The sequence below is a fragment of the Harpegnathos saltator genome, unplaced genomic scaffold (assembly GCF_003227715.2).
Source record: "Harpegnathos saltator strain DR-91 unplaced genomic scaffold, Hsal_v8.6 scaffold539, whole genome shotgun sequence".
NCBI lineage: Eukaryota > Metazoa > Arthropoda > Insecta > Hymenoptera > Formicidae > Harpegnathos > Harpegnathos saltator.
In genome coordinates, this window is record NW_020230359.1 from 1,055,058 (window position 1) to 1,071,189 (window position 16,132).

General features: G+C 54.7%; 1 protein-coding gene across 6 annotated transcripts in view; it reads right to left on the reverse strand.

The window, feature by feature from the left end:
* Positions 1-1,700: 1,700 nt before the first annotated feature.
* Mdr49 (Multi drug resistance 49) overlaps positions 1,701-16,132 on the reverse strand; it is a 58,628-nt gene continuing 44,196 nt past the window's right edge. For all 6 annotated transcript variants that reach the window (XM_019841617.2, XM_025303305.1, XM_011141690.2 and 3 more), the window contains 7 exons: positions 15,204-15,407; positions 12,847-13,198; positions 12,525-12,749; positions 11,008-11,957; positions 9,187-9,588; positions 8,308-8,454; positions 1,701-5,606 (listed from right to left, as the gene is read on the reverse strand). In XM_019841617.2, coding sequence (XP_019697176.1) covers positions 5,403-5,606; positions 8,308-8,454; positions 9,187-9,588; positions 11,008-11,957; positions 12,525-12,749; positions 12,847-13,198; positions 15,204-15,407 — 2,484 coding nt within the window. In that variant the 3' untranslated portion in view covers positions 1,701-5,402. The remainder of the gene's footprint in view (positions 5,607-8,307; positions 8,455-9,186; positions 9,589-11,007; positions 11,958-12,524; positions 12,750-12,846; positions 13,199-15,203; positions 15,408-16,132) is intronic.

Here is a 16,132-nt window from a genome sequence, read left to right on the forward strand (position 1 = left end):
TTTGCCGATGGGCCGTCGCGCGTTAACGGCTCCATTCGGCCCCATCAGCGGGCGAACCTGCGTAATTAATAATTCGTTATCAATGATTAAACTGCATCGCTGTCTATCACCGACGCGAGGATGGATTTTATATAATATACATATATATATATATATATATATATATATATACACGACCGTCATTTATTTCATGTCCAATTTACTCGCACGAGCGCGCTCGATCGACCTCGCTGGATAAACCCACGGCCGAGGAGCGCGCGCGCATCATTGTCGTCGACTTATTTCCCCGCGGATTTTGCGCGCGGCCGCCCTGCTCTCAAGTTTACTTAAAAACTCCATCGGCCATCGCGGTCGCCGCCTCGTAACTTCGCGAGTTCAGCCCTGTGCTTCCAAGAGCCCTGCCCTCTCCCTCGCTCCGCGTTCTCTCTCTCGTTCTCGCCCTATCTACTTCTTGAGCCACCGTCGTCCATCGGAACTTGGTATTCACTTCGCCCTACCTTCGCGCTCACTACCTTCGTCCATTCTTTCTGGGCCCTAAAACTCGCCGCACCTTCCACTTCACAATGACGCTTCGACGGTGATGATAAGATGGAAGTGCTCGCTTTTACTTCGGCTCTCTCGCGAACCTCTGCGCTTGTGAGAGGGAGAGAGAGAGGGAGAGGGAGAGTTTGCGGATTTTCACTGATGAATTTCAAGGAGAGCGCACCGGCGAAGTAAAAAATGTCGTGCTCCGCGCGGAAGCGATGGCAGGATAATTGCATTCCCGGCGAGTTTCGCCTCTGCCTGTCTCGGGCTGCTCGAAAGATAGAATAAGGGAAGGGAGAGTTACTTACTCGTTAATCTCCAGACCACCCCATTCATATCCCTCGTTTTTGTCGCATTGGCGACACGATGATGATAATATAAATAAAAATTGCGATAAAAATAAAGCGCATAGTTACACGGGAGACGAGACGAAGGCGGCAGACAACGTGATAAAGAAGTTCCTTCCTCGTCTCGTAATATAAATCGTGCCAAGTACACTCTGCGACATAAAAAAACTAACTACCTCTCTTGAGAAGAAAGAGAGAGAGAGAGGGAGAGAGAGAGAGAGAGAGAGAGGGGCGAGAGAGGGAAGGAAAGGCAAAGAACGCTACTTAAGATCGACACTCCTCGACCACTCAAAGCATCTTCTCAACAATTCACTTTGCGTCTATCGCCAACATTATTATTTATCTGGCGTCTTTCCTCAGTCGAAATTTTGGTTCTACATTTATCTTGCAAGTGCAGTCGTGCTTGAAGGTTCAACGGAGAATTCCGAAATGCAATTATACACGAGATCATAATTTGATATAATTAATGTATATATATATATGTATATATATATTATCAAAATTAAGAAAAGAGAAAAGTTACATGCCGACGGGAGCTGTTGAGATAATCGAAAATATTAAGTAATTTTCAATTCGAAATTGTGCGCTCGAGTTTCAAGTGTCCTCGTCCGATCGGCTTTTCCGTCGAATTTCTTCCGGGGAAGAATCGAGCTTGTCATAAGAATTATGAAGGATCAGCCAGTGTGTCCGGAGCAGCCTTTATTGACGTCACCTGCACCTGGATTAATTAATCTGTGAATAATAACGCGAGGCGTAATGCAAGTATACAAGATAATGCGAGGGAGAAAAAGGAACGGTAATCACATCGCGTCCTTTCCGCGCGTCTTCTTCCTGTGTATATATTTTTTGTTCTTTATTAGTATATATGTCGCGATACAATGTAGTAGTCTCCTTTTCTCTTGTAAGAAAAGCGTCAATACTTCTACCTCCTCACACGTTTAGGACCGTCGCAAATACACGTTTTCATACTGTGCAGTTCAGCAGGCACCACGTGGTATATCCTGCGACTCACGCGAGCTTGACAACATTTTCTCAAGTTTTCCCATTCGCGCGCGTCCGGGTCAAGTTTAACCCGTCCTCTCCGCTAATCGACGCAAGATCTGTGCCCTTGAATTACGATAGTCGTTATCTTGGTTCTTTAAGTCATCCTCGCAATTGACCAGAGATCGAAAAGTATCTCGTCACTCATCATCCACGTGTGAGAATAACAATTTTCCCACTTTCTACAAGGTTTTACGGACACACATTGTGGGAGAATAATCAAATTCAACGGATACCGATATAGATTTCCGGTAGATAACTGGAAACTCTCAGTGACTATCTATACCCCCCCCCCCCCTCCTTACCTTCCCTCGAAAGAAAACTTATCCATCTTGTTCGATCCCCGCAATTGCCGATTATCTGTTTAATGCCCCGTACATCGCCGGATGTACCTCGTTTAGTAACGATCACTCTTTCACGTCCGGTCTCTTATCTCCCGGTAATGGATCGACGGCCGAGACGCGTCAGGCAGCGACCTTAAGCCCGTAGGCAGAAATTTTGAAAAATCATCTCGGATCTTTTTGCACGCACTCCCTCGTCGTCGGGCCGGCCGTACATCATCGCCAAAGCCGATAAGCCTCCGCCGGCGAATTTCGTTATTAAGCTCGAGGGGGAAAAGCGTCAATAGCTATCTCGCTCTCGCTCTCACCCTCGCTCTTTCTCTCTCTCTCTCTCTCTCTCTCTCTCTCTGCCCCGGGAGAGAACACAATCGAACGAAATGACCCGTCACGCCGCGCATAATTTATAGGAACCGCCCGCTCGAGAAGCCGATCGCCTGATCGTCCTGCCGCGACACTCGGCCCGATTGTTTCGCGATTACCCGGGATCGCCGCTCGGCGGAATCCAGAGGCAAAGCAGATTTCTGCCCTGCGCGTACATGCGATACGTACAAATGCGATCTCGACCTGCTTGGACTTTATTCACTCGCGCATATTGTGCACGTAAGCGGTTATTGCCGCTAATAAATATCGGTTTACTCGCACGCCCCCCTCCCCCTGCGCGCGTCGTTCCACTTAATTCCTTCCACGATCGAATTCAACGCGAACGCATACATTTCCGCTCACCCTCGGCGGCGAAGGGGGGTCAGGGGGTGACTTGGCTACGAGGACGCGGGTGCTCCCGCGGTCTTTTCAACCGGTCGATCAACTGCTCCCCGTGTCGCGCGCCACTGTGCCGCGACGACGGGGTAAAAGTCGCTTCGCCAGACACCCCGCTGCGAGGAAAGCCCGCGCTGGTTAACCAACCGAATTCCATTTTCGAGTAAATACTGCAGAGCTCGCTGAGCCCGAGCTCTGGCCGCTGGACTGCGCGAGGAGAGTAGACGCTAAGCGACGCGTCGAAAAAAGATCAAAAGGGTGCAGCGGGCGTATGTACGTGTGCCAAGCCCTGTGCGGTCGCCGCGCTGTTTTCCTCCTGGATGTACGCAACCACACCCCGCGCTCGCTTTCTCTCCGATCGTTCTTGTCGTTGCGTTCGCTCGCGTCTCCTCGCTGACGTCGCGCGCGACACAACCGCGCGACATCAAACGTCTAATTATTAAGGCACCATTGGGAAGGCCGGCGATGATTTATTACCTCCAGCTCCAGCTCCAGCGGGGAGTCTCTTGTATCCGACGCGAGTCTCGCCTCGCGGCTGAATTCGTTATATACTTCAGCCGAGAGCAAGAGAATTCCTCTCTTCTCGCCCCGCCCACCCCTTCCTTCTCCTCCTATTCTCCATATCCTCCCCTCCTCCTACTTCTCGTTTTTTTTCCTCCACGAGGGAATAAAGATGAACATCTGAATTTTTCAGCTATAACAGGGTGTGATGCGCGGTGGGGGGGGGGGGGGAGAGCGTAAGGAGGCAGGAAGGAAGAGCGGGCGGACGAAACGTGTATATTTCGAGAGAAATACTTATACATTTTTCATGCCCTCCCGCGCGTCGTTAGAGCGCCGCCGCGCTGGCATTGTCGAAATTACGCGATGCAGGGCCCACCCTTCAAGGGCGCACCACGCCCTTACAGTCCCGAACACCTGTCGTCATTTGCACACGCCTTGTTACGCCAGTTATGTCCCGCCGGAGTCGATCGATTCGGCTACGCCGTCTGTGCCTAATCAAGCGGAGCGCGAAGAGCGCGTAGATCAATAGTATTAATTACGCTAATTGCGCCTACCGGGACCGCGTCGCGTCGTATTGACGGTTCCGTTCAATCGGCACGCAACGCGCCGCGTTTCGCATCACTCGACCGCGCGCAGCGACTTTCCACCTATCTTATGCGCTCTCTTTTGCCGTCGCCGAGCGAGCAGAAGCGGCGACTCCGTCGGGCGTTTGTCGCGCCGATTGTTTCGCTTGTCTCTTCCGTTCTCGAGGGGAAAAGCTACAGCCGAATTTCCACGGCTTTTCGCCGTGAAACACGGCGAACGCACGAATGAAATGAAGATCGCGAGAGATTGCGCAGTGTGTGTGTGCGTGCGTGTGTGTGTGTGTGTGTGTGTGTGTGTGTAAGCGTGTACGCGTGCTTGCGTGGAGAGATATTATCACCTGAGAGAAAAGTCGAGGCGGTCGTATGACGCGAATGACGACGAGGGCGAGGAAGGGCGGGAGGGAAGAGACAGTGGAGTCTATTACGTCGCTGCCGGGCATTACGGATAATGGCCGCGTGCGCGATGCGTTTTATACCGTTCCGAAAGGGCGGATCGTTAGGTCGGCGACGCGGTAGCGAGGCTGCGACGCTTAATGAAGTAACGTGGCCGCCGACGCGACGGGGAGGAGCAGCGCGTGGCCCTCGGTGAGGGGCATTACTTAACGGGGACTTGAGTCCACCGGTGCCGTGAAACTGAATGAACTACGTCCCGTGGACAAACGAGAGAAATGATAAATGCGAACGCGACTGACGGACGTGGATGGACGTGAAGTGAACGCGAGTCGCGAAGGAAGTCGTCGCGACGGGCTCTCATGGGGGCGAGATGATGATTCAGGTCGATCGAAGCGCGACAAAAGAGCGAATGGAGAGCGTCCGACCTCGCGCGCGCGTTCGTTGGTTCGCAATTAAATTGAACGATGAAGAGAGTAAGGAACATTTGGGCGCCCGCGATCCCGTTGATTCACGCGGATCTCGAGCCGAGCATGAAAGCAACCGAAGTCTCCGTGCGAGGAAAGGCTCTCTCGTTACTCCGCGCGCGATCTCGAGGATAAACGAAACTCCCGGCCGTTCGCCGCAGGATCTCACAGACGCGTCGCGCATCGACGCCGTGAACGTGCGAACGCACCCACGTGAACCTCCGGAAGAATCTTTGCGCTCGCTGAGGCGCTCGTCCTTTGAACTCGTCCTCCCGCAACTCCGTGCTGTGCCCAGCAGCCTTCTCCCAGGATGGTCGAGCGTTCGAAAGCGCGCCCGTGGTCTTAGCACGTCGCGTTGCTCCTCCTCGCGCGTCTCGTACCTCACCGGCGTCGCCGAGAACACGCTCAGATCAGAGCCGGAGGCTCCGTCAGCAAGAGACGCGCGCTCTCTTACTCCATCGCGGCTTCCTGGAGAGCGTGCAGTTGAGCGTACAGACCTCCGGCCGCCATCAGGTCGTCGTGGGTGCCCATCTCGGCCACCGCGCCCTTGTCAACCACGCAGATCACGTCCGCGTTCCTTATAGTGGCTAAACGGTGAGCTATGGTGATGCACGTTCTGCCCTCCATGGCTTTGTCCAGGGCCTGCTGCACGACCTGCACGCACAAAGTGTGGGATAATGTGATAGGGTATGCCCAGAGGCCACGTGGTAAGGAAACTGCCACCGTCGTCGTGCCATGTCGACGACGACGACGACGACGACGGCAGTGGCGGCGGGGGGACTGTAAACGACGTCGGGTCATTAAGTTACTCCCTCGTCTTATACATCTTTAATCATCGAGCAAGTTTTTATACGCACCTGCTCTGGTACACTCGCCAAGGATATTATTACGCAGAGATGACGCAGTCGAGCCGCGTCGAGCTCAACGGCGTGATGTTCGAGCAAACGCGAACGCGCGAGGAGAACGCGCGCGGATTGTCTCGAAATCCGCTCGAGACTCGATCGAGAATTGAATCGCTCTCGCAGCTGGGAAATGATTTCTTTTTACATTCTACCGAGGCGCGCAAAAAATTGCTCGCCGCTGGTGTCATTTATTTGTCTCGTCCCACGAGAGAGAGAGAGAGAGAGAGAGAGAGAGAGAGAGAGAGACCTGGGCGTTCCGGCGCATCTTTCGGATTAATTCACCGAGATAATTTGAGCCGATTAATGAGAGAGACCGTGCAAGGCGTCGATTCCGCGAAGCGCGCTTCAAATCGGAACACCGACTCGCCGCGCTTGCGGAGCCAATCGAACGTACAAAAACTCTGCCGCTTTCGTTTTACGGGCCAGCAGCGAAAGGCGGGATGGAGTTAGCGGGGGGCTCTATCCGTTTTGTGGGCCTCCTGTCCCTCTCCGGGCGAGGGGACGACCGGCGCGGAACAATATTGCCGCGAAATTCATTACGACCGGCGAGCTGTTTCCCGACCGGGGCGCAACAACCGTTCGCTTGTAAAGCCGAGCATTTCCGATTGTTAGCGCCGATAATGCCGGCGATATCGTTCGCGCTCGGTTCGCCCGGTAATTTCGGCAGATCAACAGAGAGAGGCGAGAGAGAGCGAGAGAGAGAGAGAGAGAGAGAGAGAGAGAAGCGGAGAAGAGGAGGGGAAGAAAAGAGAAGAGTTTGAATCGCGAATGATGGAAAAAAAAATATATATATATATATATATGAATATATATATATATATATTCATCAAGCCATCGCGCGGATTATCGCTGCTTCCTGACGGCGAATCGCTCGCCGAAAATGGCGGAAGCGGCAAGATCTGATTGTGGCAGGTTATGCAATTTATTACCATCGCCGTTCACGACCAAGCAGCGACAAAGTCAATTGGTGCCATCGGTGAGTTTGAACGAAACGCGCGAGAATAACTGCAGACAGATGCTGCTACTCCGCGGCGCGCACTTTGATCGAACTTTTTCATTTTTCATCGAAATCCATCGAGTCACGTTAATATTCATCGCTGCGTTCACTTCGTGTGCGCGCGCGAGTTCGCCGATCCGGGTCGCTATCGACGCGGCGACCCGCACAATCGATATTCTAGTGTGGCCCATATTGTAAATACTCTGATATTTATTATCCAACACCGCGACCGCGCGCGCGCACGCCGGGCTATCGCGCGCACTCGTGCGCTCGCGAGCGCGCGTTATATTGTTTATCGGAAATAGTTTCGTTCGCGCGCAGCATAGTTACGCGCGAGTGTCCGCGCAATGTGCGTTCGTTTCAAGAGTCCGCGCTCCTTTTTCCACTCGCGGACATTCGCTTTGTGATCGCGCGCGCGCGCGCTCGCGGAGCGGGCGAAAAAATTCGATAATTTAATTTTATCACCGTCTCAGGCCCGTGCGCGCGTCTCGATATTGTTTCGGGGTGAAAAAGCTGTATTTCTACCTCAAACAACCAGCGACAAATAACAGACTCGCTTTGTTTCAACAACGCTCTCCGCGCGCGGCGAGCGAGCGAGCGAGCGCAAAAGATCGCTCCATGCGCGGCCATGTTCTCCCTCTTTTTTCCTCTCTTTTCCTCGTTTATCGAAGCCGACTCGAAGGGCATCGGGATCGGAGCGCGATACGGACTTTAATTTGCGATCATCGCGGGCGGAATTACGAGACGCGCTCTTGATCCTGCGGCGGCGGCGGTGCTCGCGGGAGGAAACTCACGGACGGCGGCCGAAAGAGCCGCGGAGCGGAAATAAAGCGCGCCGCGGCTCCACTCGACGTCGATTAAATCGATTGTCGTCCGTCCGGCCGGTCCCCCCCGAGGCGAGGACGATAACTTGTCCGCGCTGAGGATTTTCAATCGGATCCCCGTAATCTCGCGCGCCGTCGAGTCCGCTCGCGAGATAGCGAGCGAGCGACCAAGCTGACGTCATCGCGGCGAGACGGACGACCCGCCGCCGGGAGTTGTAGTAATGTTCCGTTAATCGATAGGAAGCGTACACGCTACACTGAGCGAAAAGCGAAAGCCGAACACCTTATTCCGATCCGTGGTGCGTTCTGCTCCGCGAGTCTCGCACAAAGCGAGCGCGATTAATAACACAAGCGACTTCCACGTTCCAGCGATTATTATGCAACGACCCTCGCCGGCGCGGTCGCACACTTGGAAAGTGACCCATCCCCTCCCCCTCCTCCCCCCCCCGTGCTTTCGCCTCGTGCTCTATGCGCGTCCGCGCATTTGCTGTTTGAAACTGCGCAGCGGCAATCCGGAAACGACAATGCGTGTGTCGGACACGCAAGACCGAAGGGTGAAGAAAGAAGGAGAGCGCGTCGATCGGGGGAGCGCCGATGAAACGATTCGCGACTTCTCCGGGGACACTACTCACCTTTTCGCTTTGGGTATCCAGAGCCGAGGTGGCCTCGTCCAACAGCAGAACTCGAGGGTTCCTAACGAGAGCGCGCGCGATCGCGATCCGTTGTTTCTGCCCGCCGGACAGCTGAGTGCCCTTCGTTCCCAATCTCGTGTCGTAACCCTGAACGCAAGAGACACAGACAGATGTTTATACTCGGTGTGCATTCTCCCTCTCTCTCTCTCTCTCTCTCTCTCTCGCGGGAGGAGCGAAAAGCGCGAGAGACCAAGGAGATGTGAAGCAAAATGTGCGCGATAGGATTATTTCATATTATTATTATTATCATCGTATTATTAGGTAATCGAAAAGTTCGTACGGTTTTGATATATTATATATATATATATATATATATGAATAAATAATTGATAACTCTTCGTTGTCAACAAGGGAGAGAGATCTTCCTGAACGCGGAGCGTCTCCGAGTGATTTCAAATGATCGGCGGAAGAAATTTTGTTTAAATCACTCGTGTGTTACAACACACAGGCTTCTGCAGCTTTCCAACCGAGTTTAGATTCATCAAGCTCAAACATGCTGGAATTCAACTCGATTCAAATCTGAAAAGGGTGAGCAGTCGGAAACCAAGAGACCATGCCACAACGAAGTTTACTTAAATCAGCCGACGCGAATCCGCGCTGTGTGATACGCACGAACACGACCGACCTTCTTGGTCGCCTGATTGACATTACCATTGATATCGTCAGCATGCGAAGAGTAGTGCGTCAAGATTATCAGCATCATGTGCGATAAGACAGATAATCTGACCACGAGGTTGTATCAATTTGATAAAACGGTGAAGAGTACATGAGACAAGCTTCGGCCCTGAGCCTACCTTCTTAGCCGCGCCGTCGACTTACCAGCGGCAACGACGAGACGAAGTTGTGGATGTTGGACCTCTTGGCGGCCTCGATGATCTCGTCCATCGACGCTTGCCGATAATTGTCGCCGTAAGCGATGTTCTCGGCTATCGTCCTGTCGAAGAGCACCGGCTCCTGACCGACGACACCGAGCTGCGACCTAAGCGTGGTCAGCGAGACCGACGAGATGTCACGTCGGTCCAGCGTCACGCTGCCGGACAGCGGGTCGTACAGCCGCTGCAGCAGCTGAATGCACGTGGACTTGCCGCAACCGCTCTGGCCCACCAAGGCCACCATCTGACCCGGCTTCACAATTAGATTCAACCCTTTGAGCACCTGCACTTCCGGCCGCGTCGGGTACTGGAACTCGACCTTCGAGAATTGAATCATCCCGTCCGCCTTCTGCGAAGTAAACACACGCAAAGCGTCCCGTTAGCCGAGCGGCTAAACACACGCGCGTCAATCCCGCGTTTTCTTTCATCTGCCCCTTCCCTTCAGTGCCCCTGCGACGAGATGCTGCTTTTCCTGCGAGCCTTTGCCGCGACACGAGGAAGTGATGGGGGGGGAAACGAGCGAGAAAGTTTCTTTTTCTCTCCTTCTCCTTCCTCTCTCTCGACTTCTCGTCGGAGCATCATCGGAGCAATTGTCGGAGCAACGGGTCGTTACGCAGCACGCGCGCAGTAAAATAAATCGTAATTCGGAGATACTTAACGAGAGCGCTACGCTTCATTTAATTCACGCGGAATATGTCCTCGGAAAGTCCTCGGCGCGTTGACGCGCGCGGCGGGATCAGTCGGGCTCTCGGTTCCGCGTTTCGCCGCGCGTAATTAACGAAATGCTGTTCCGACTGCGCCGTCAAACTGCGCCGTAAATTTCTGACGGATGCTGTAACAACACTTGCGCGGAAAACATTTTCGCCGCCGCGAGCGCGGAGCAAGAGATGCAAGAATTTTGCATCACCGGCGATCGGCCGATGTAATCACTCGATTAGCCGAGCCTCGGACTTGCGCCATGTTTCTTGCGAACCATTGAAATTGTTGACGAGCCGCGCTACGCGCGCGGTTACGCGATTCGTTTGTCGAGCAGTTGTTTGAGAATGCACGCCGCGCGTGCATTCCCTCGAGCTTCGACAAAAATCCCGTTAACGATACCGTGATGCGCGCGATCCAAGGATACCGTGCACGCTCCAGGAATACCTTGCGCGCGTCCTTGTATAATATAACGGATCCTCTGCGTCTCGCGGGAAAGATATTCCGCCGCTCGCTCCGATGCGTTCAGCTCCGTCGCGTTTGAATCATTCGACTCGCTCGGACTGTTCTACGTCGGATTCTTCGAGGGAGGATGAACGGGCGATGATGAAACGCAACAATGACGTCGCGGCGAGATACAAGTCGGCGGGACTATTGTGATCGTACGATTCGACCGGGGGAATTTAAACGTGTCGTGTTCAATGCGGAGGAAAATGTCGGTCAACTTTGCCGAGAAACTAATTAAAAGTTGCAACTAATTGCACGCGCCCCGCGTCTTATCGCGACTCCGCATTCTTCGGCGCACTTCTCGACTCTCTCCACCTCGGCGGGAGAATTTAATTGGATGTCTCATCCCTCGTGACTTCATTATCATCCGACGCTGAGCATCTTGGCGATCGGACCGGGCCAGCCGCCGATCTCGTCTCGCGTCTCGCGGAGACTATTCGTTCACTCGGTGTACACGATCGTCGGAATCGGGGAAGATGGCGGCTGCAGCAATGCCCGAGACGCGTCTCGCACACGACGGCGGGTTTGCGCGTCGCTGAGCGCAACGTGTCTCGGATAAACTCACCCAGTTCGCGTTCTTCTCTTCCGATCTATACGGCGAGGTAATCTGCGGCATTCGGTCGAGCAGCCTGAAGATCCTGCCGGCTGAGATCTTGGCCATGTTGAAGTTGGGCGCGAACGCGAGCGCCTGGCCGAGCATCCACGAGCCGAAGATCAAGGCTTCCGACACCTTGATGACGTTCTGATAGGCCAGGCCCTCCCTGGCCACCAAGTAGCCGCCGTAATAGAGACTCACGGCGTATCCCAGGAACGGCGCGGTCTGTCCGCACGAGAACACCAGGCCCCTCAGTCTGTTGCGCGTGCGGGACGCTTTAGCGACGTGGTTCAGCTCCACGCAGTACCTGTTGAAGAAGGCGTCCTCCTTGCCGAGGCTGGCGACCGTTCGTATGTTGGAGATCGCCTCGACGGCGATCCGGGTCGCCGCCTCCATCTTCTTCTTCTCCCGCATACCCTGTTCGCTCATGATCCTCGCCTCGAGGAACACCGCGCCGAGCACCAGCGGGATCGACACCACCGAGACCAGCGTCATCTTCCACGTGAAGTAAAAGGACAGGCCGATGCCGAGAACGAGGGTCGACATGGCTTGCAGGATCGCGCCCACGCGACTTCCGGTCGCACCCTGGACCGCTCCGGCGTCCGACGACAGCCGGGCGCACAGAGCGCCCACGCTGTTGACGTCCTCGTCGTACCAGCCCATCTCTTGCTTCAGCATCGCGCTGAAAGCGAGCTTCCGGATCCGCGTGGTCATACGCACGCCGGCCAAGCCGAACATGTACATCTGCAGGAAAGTGCCGAGGCCGGTGAACACGCCGACGACGATGAACATGATGGAGAAGTTGATGGTCTCCTTGCGGATTTCCTCCTCGTCCTGGAGACCCAGCACCTTGTACACCTCGCCGAACAGCATGGCGAACGCCGGGAAGGACGCGCCCACCATCGTCGCGGCGATGCTCCCTGCGTGTGAGAGAAACGCGTGCGAAACGTTATGCGGGATCATTCGGTCGCACTCGGCAATCGCGCCGAGGACGGCACGAGCGGGCGGGCGGGGTTTCTCGTGGAGAGAGTGGAAGGAATTCGGAATTGGAAGTGAATACTCTCTCTCTCTCTCTCTCTCTCTCTCTCTCTCTCTCTCTCTCTCTCTCTCTCTCTCTCTCTCTCTCTCTCTCTCTCTCTCTCTGTGATGTACAATCGTGAAGTAATTTCAGCCGAGTAAAGGCTGAAACGCGTCGCTTTAAAGCGACGAATTTCATTTGGAACTTTTAGTTAATTGGAACTTTCCTTACTTCGGATTAACTTTCGGTTCCAATTAACTCGCGGCGCGGCAGATTGAACTCTGTGTCTAAGAATTTAATGTAAATTCAATATAGGAGGTCGCGCGGTTAATCGGCTCCGCTTTCCGAGCATCTTCGATCATCTGCCGCAGACTCATCGCGATTTCCTCTCGAGCAGTCTGTTCAATTAATATCGTCCACTAAAACGGGAGATCGCTCTGATGAAAGAAGCAGCAGATCACACAATTACCGATCAGGTTGTACGGCCACTCCGGCTTGTTCAGTCCAAATATCCTCATGATAGGCGCGTTGTAAGGTTTCTCCTGCTCCTCCAGTTCCTCCTCCGTGGCGTCTGACTGGCCGGTGAGGGATAGTCGATGGGAATGAGCGGACAGTGTCGAGAATTGTTTGGTCAGAGGCGGCTTCGCCTTCATCTTCGGGGACATCATCTTGGCGACGGTCGTCGCGGTTTTGGCTAATAATACGAAGAATAACGGGCGAGATTAACATCATTTTCGCGGCAAATGCCAGGCCACCTACAACAGGCGCTCTCGCTCGCACTCGATACGCACCCTTGGCGGTAGCGCTCGCGTCGGCGGCGACCAGGCCGTAATAGTGTTTCCCAAGTGCCAGCAGTTCCTCGTGAGTCCCCTCCTCCACGACCACTCCGTCCTTGATAAATACGATCCTATCCGCGTTTGTGATCGTGGAGAGCCTGTGAGTGACTATAATCGTCGTTCTACCCTTCGACGCGGCGTCGAGGGCTCTCTGCACGGTCGCCTCGCTGTGAAGATCCAAAGCAGAAGTCGCCTCGTCCAGCAAAAGGATCGCCGGTCTCCTGACCAGAGCACGCGCGATCGCGATCCTCTGCTTTTGTCCACCGGACAATTGAGAGCCTCTTTCGCCCACCGGGCTATCGTATCCCTAAACGTGAAGACGACGATTTTTTTCCTTATCACCGCGTTCTCTGATCGGGTCGATGATATACACGTTACCGCGCGACAGTTCCGCGACAGCGATTGGGAGCATTTCGAGAGGGACGAACCGCCGCGCCGGCCGCGAGTCGAAACATTTCGGTCTCGGTCGATGTACTTTCTCGGTACAACCCTCGACGTGGGAGGGTCCTTGTTCCCCGAGCCCTCTCTCGATTTTTCTCCCGGCAACAATTTTACCCGAGTTTCATTCAAACCCGCAAGAATTGCATCGCGCGAGCGATCGCTCGCGCGCACGCTTGTAATGCACGCAGGTGTGAGCACGGCGATGCCGGCCGCGATATGGTGGGAGGGGAGGGAGGAGGGGGGGTGTATCGGGCCATCAATTGGCCGGCGGCAGTTTTCGAGCGATTTGCGGTTTGAAATAACGGTTATTTAATCAACGGAGAAACAACGTGTCACACCTGCAGCGCATACGCAACGCGCGCGCGCGCGCGCTTTAATAAATCCACGCGCGCGTCGCCGCGACACGTTCGCTGATAACGACGTCCGTCCGTCCGTCCGTCCGTCCGTCCGTCCCTCGGAGCTCGGCGAGCTCGCGCGCCGAACGTGTATCGCATTTGTCGTCGCGCGGCGAAACAAACAAGAAAAAAAAAAAAAGAAAAAGGATAGCGTTTCCCGTCGACCAAAGACCGTCGCGTCGGTCGTTTCCTCCACGGGATATCGCGCGGGATGCGAGCGCGCCCGAGAGTCCGACGAGCGATTTAACGAATAAAGCGATAACGACCGCGGCCGCGCGCCCGTAATCCGGAAATATTATCGCGGCGATGCGTACGGAAAGCATTCAATTATAGCGCTGATAAACTTACACGGATTATGTATATAATGTTATATAACGCACGCACGCACGCACGCACACATCTGCGCTTACGCGCCTCTCACTTTTCCAACTGCGCGCGCGCGCGCGCAGATATGCAATTCAGGATAAATCCCCCCTGCGTGCGAACGCGACAGCGCGGGGATCCAACGGGAGCATAGCCAGTATCGAATTCACCCGCCGATAATCCGCTAATAAACGCCTAATCGTTGACATACAGGCGTAATCTCGGATAATGTTATTTGGCCCTGCGTGCACGCGTTTAACACGCATGTTTTATCGCCTGTTTGCGCGCTGTGTACTGCGCGAGAGCTGCACCGGCCGCACCTGAGACTATTGTTAACACATCGCGACCAATACGCGGCCGATGACAACCCCCTCCCCCCGGCTACATCCGGCCAGGGAATTATCCTCGGAACGAGAGGAAGCCATCATCGCGGCCGGCCGGCCGGCCGGAAGAAGGAGCCGCGCCGCGGCTGTATTAAATCCCGCTACGTCGAGTGGACGCGTTTCATTCATCGCGCCTTCGCCTTCGCCTTGGCGGAAAAATCACGCGCTTTTCAGTCCTGCGGGATTCTAACGAAATCGTGCGGCTCCCACCCCATCCCAATCCCCTCATCGGCCGATCGCGGTGATCGCGTTCGTTTGTTATATCTCCGCGCGACACCGCAATCACTCTCGTATATTTCTCGAGTATCTCGGCGGCGAAGTTTAAGCGCTCGCCGTTGCGCGTGACTTCGCGCAACAATGGTCCCCGGGCGAACTGCGACCGTTTCGTGACTAGTTCGAAGTAATCAAGATACGCGATCTGAGGAGGACAGAAAGAGAAGGAGGGAGGGAGAGAGAGAGGGAGGGGAGGAGGAGAGACACGGTATTCGAAGGCGGCGGGAGCGAATGAACGAACGAACGAACGAACGAACGAACAATATCTTCGTTGGGTTTTCAATCACACCGAGACGGTGACACGCCGGCGTATTCGCCGTCTCTGTGAATCTTTCCCGTCGAAACTGGCTGAATCAATCGAACTCGCGCCTAGCACGACCAAAAGGACGGCATAATTCCGGGCGGGCAAAGGGCGCGGCTGGAATACGAGAAAAGGCACGGCGCTGCCGGCACTCACCTCCGGCAGTTTGCTGATGAAGTCGTGAGCGTTCGCTTCCTTCGCGGCTTTGATCATCTCCTCGTCGGTAACGCTGTCATTTCCGTAGCGGATGTTCTCCCGTATCGTCGTGTCAAAGAGCACAGGCTCCTGGCCGACCACGCCGATGTGCGAGCGCAGCCACTGAACATTCAGCTTCGACACGTCGATCCCATCCAGAAACACCTGCGAGCAAAAACACGGCGAACCCTTGAAGATTGTCTCTCTCTCTCTCTCTCTCTCACACACACACACACACACACACACAGACACACATAGAGAGGCGGCACAGGCGGCGAAGTAACGCGCGAATGCCGCGCGAAACGGAAACGCGACAGTCGAGACGGACGAGATGATAACCGACGCGCTGAGGTGTTATTTGTTTGAAAGCGGATATCGCGTTAATTAATCTAGCTCCAGTATGCGAGATAATCTCGTTCGAGTTATTATCGCGCGCAGCGGTCAGCTGCTGGCTGGCTGGCGGCGTCTTGCGAGATCGCTGGTAAACTGTGAGTTTACAGGCATATCGAAAGCGCGAACGCGCGACGTGTCCGTCGCGTCGGCGGCAGAGTCCGCAGCGTGCGAATCGTAAAACGTTTATTACACGAGCGCGCAGAGCCCGCCCTCGTCGCGTTAACTCCCGTTTCCCGTGTTTGCCACTCGGCAACGTCATAAAAATCGCACCGACGTTAACGGCAAAATTGGCGGCAGCCTCCTTCGCCCTTCGCCGCCGCGGCGCGGCCCGATCGAGTGGCCGGTAATTTAGCCGGTTATCGATCGCTCGCGGACGAAAAGAAGCCCGGCGGCTAGCCACCGTCGCGAATTTCCTCCGCTGTGAAAATATGAACGGGATAAGTGAGCCGATATCGGACGATAAAATGACGCCGTCGATCCTCGCCAGGGCGGGTTAC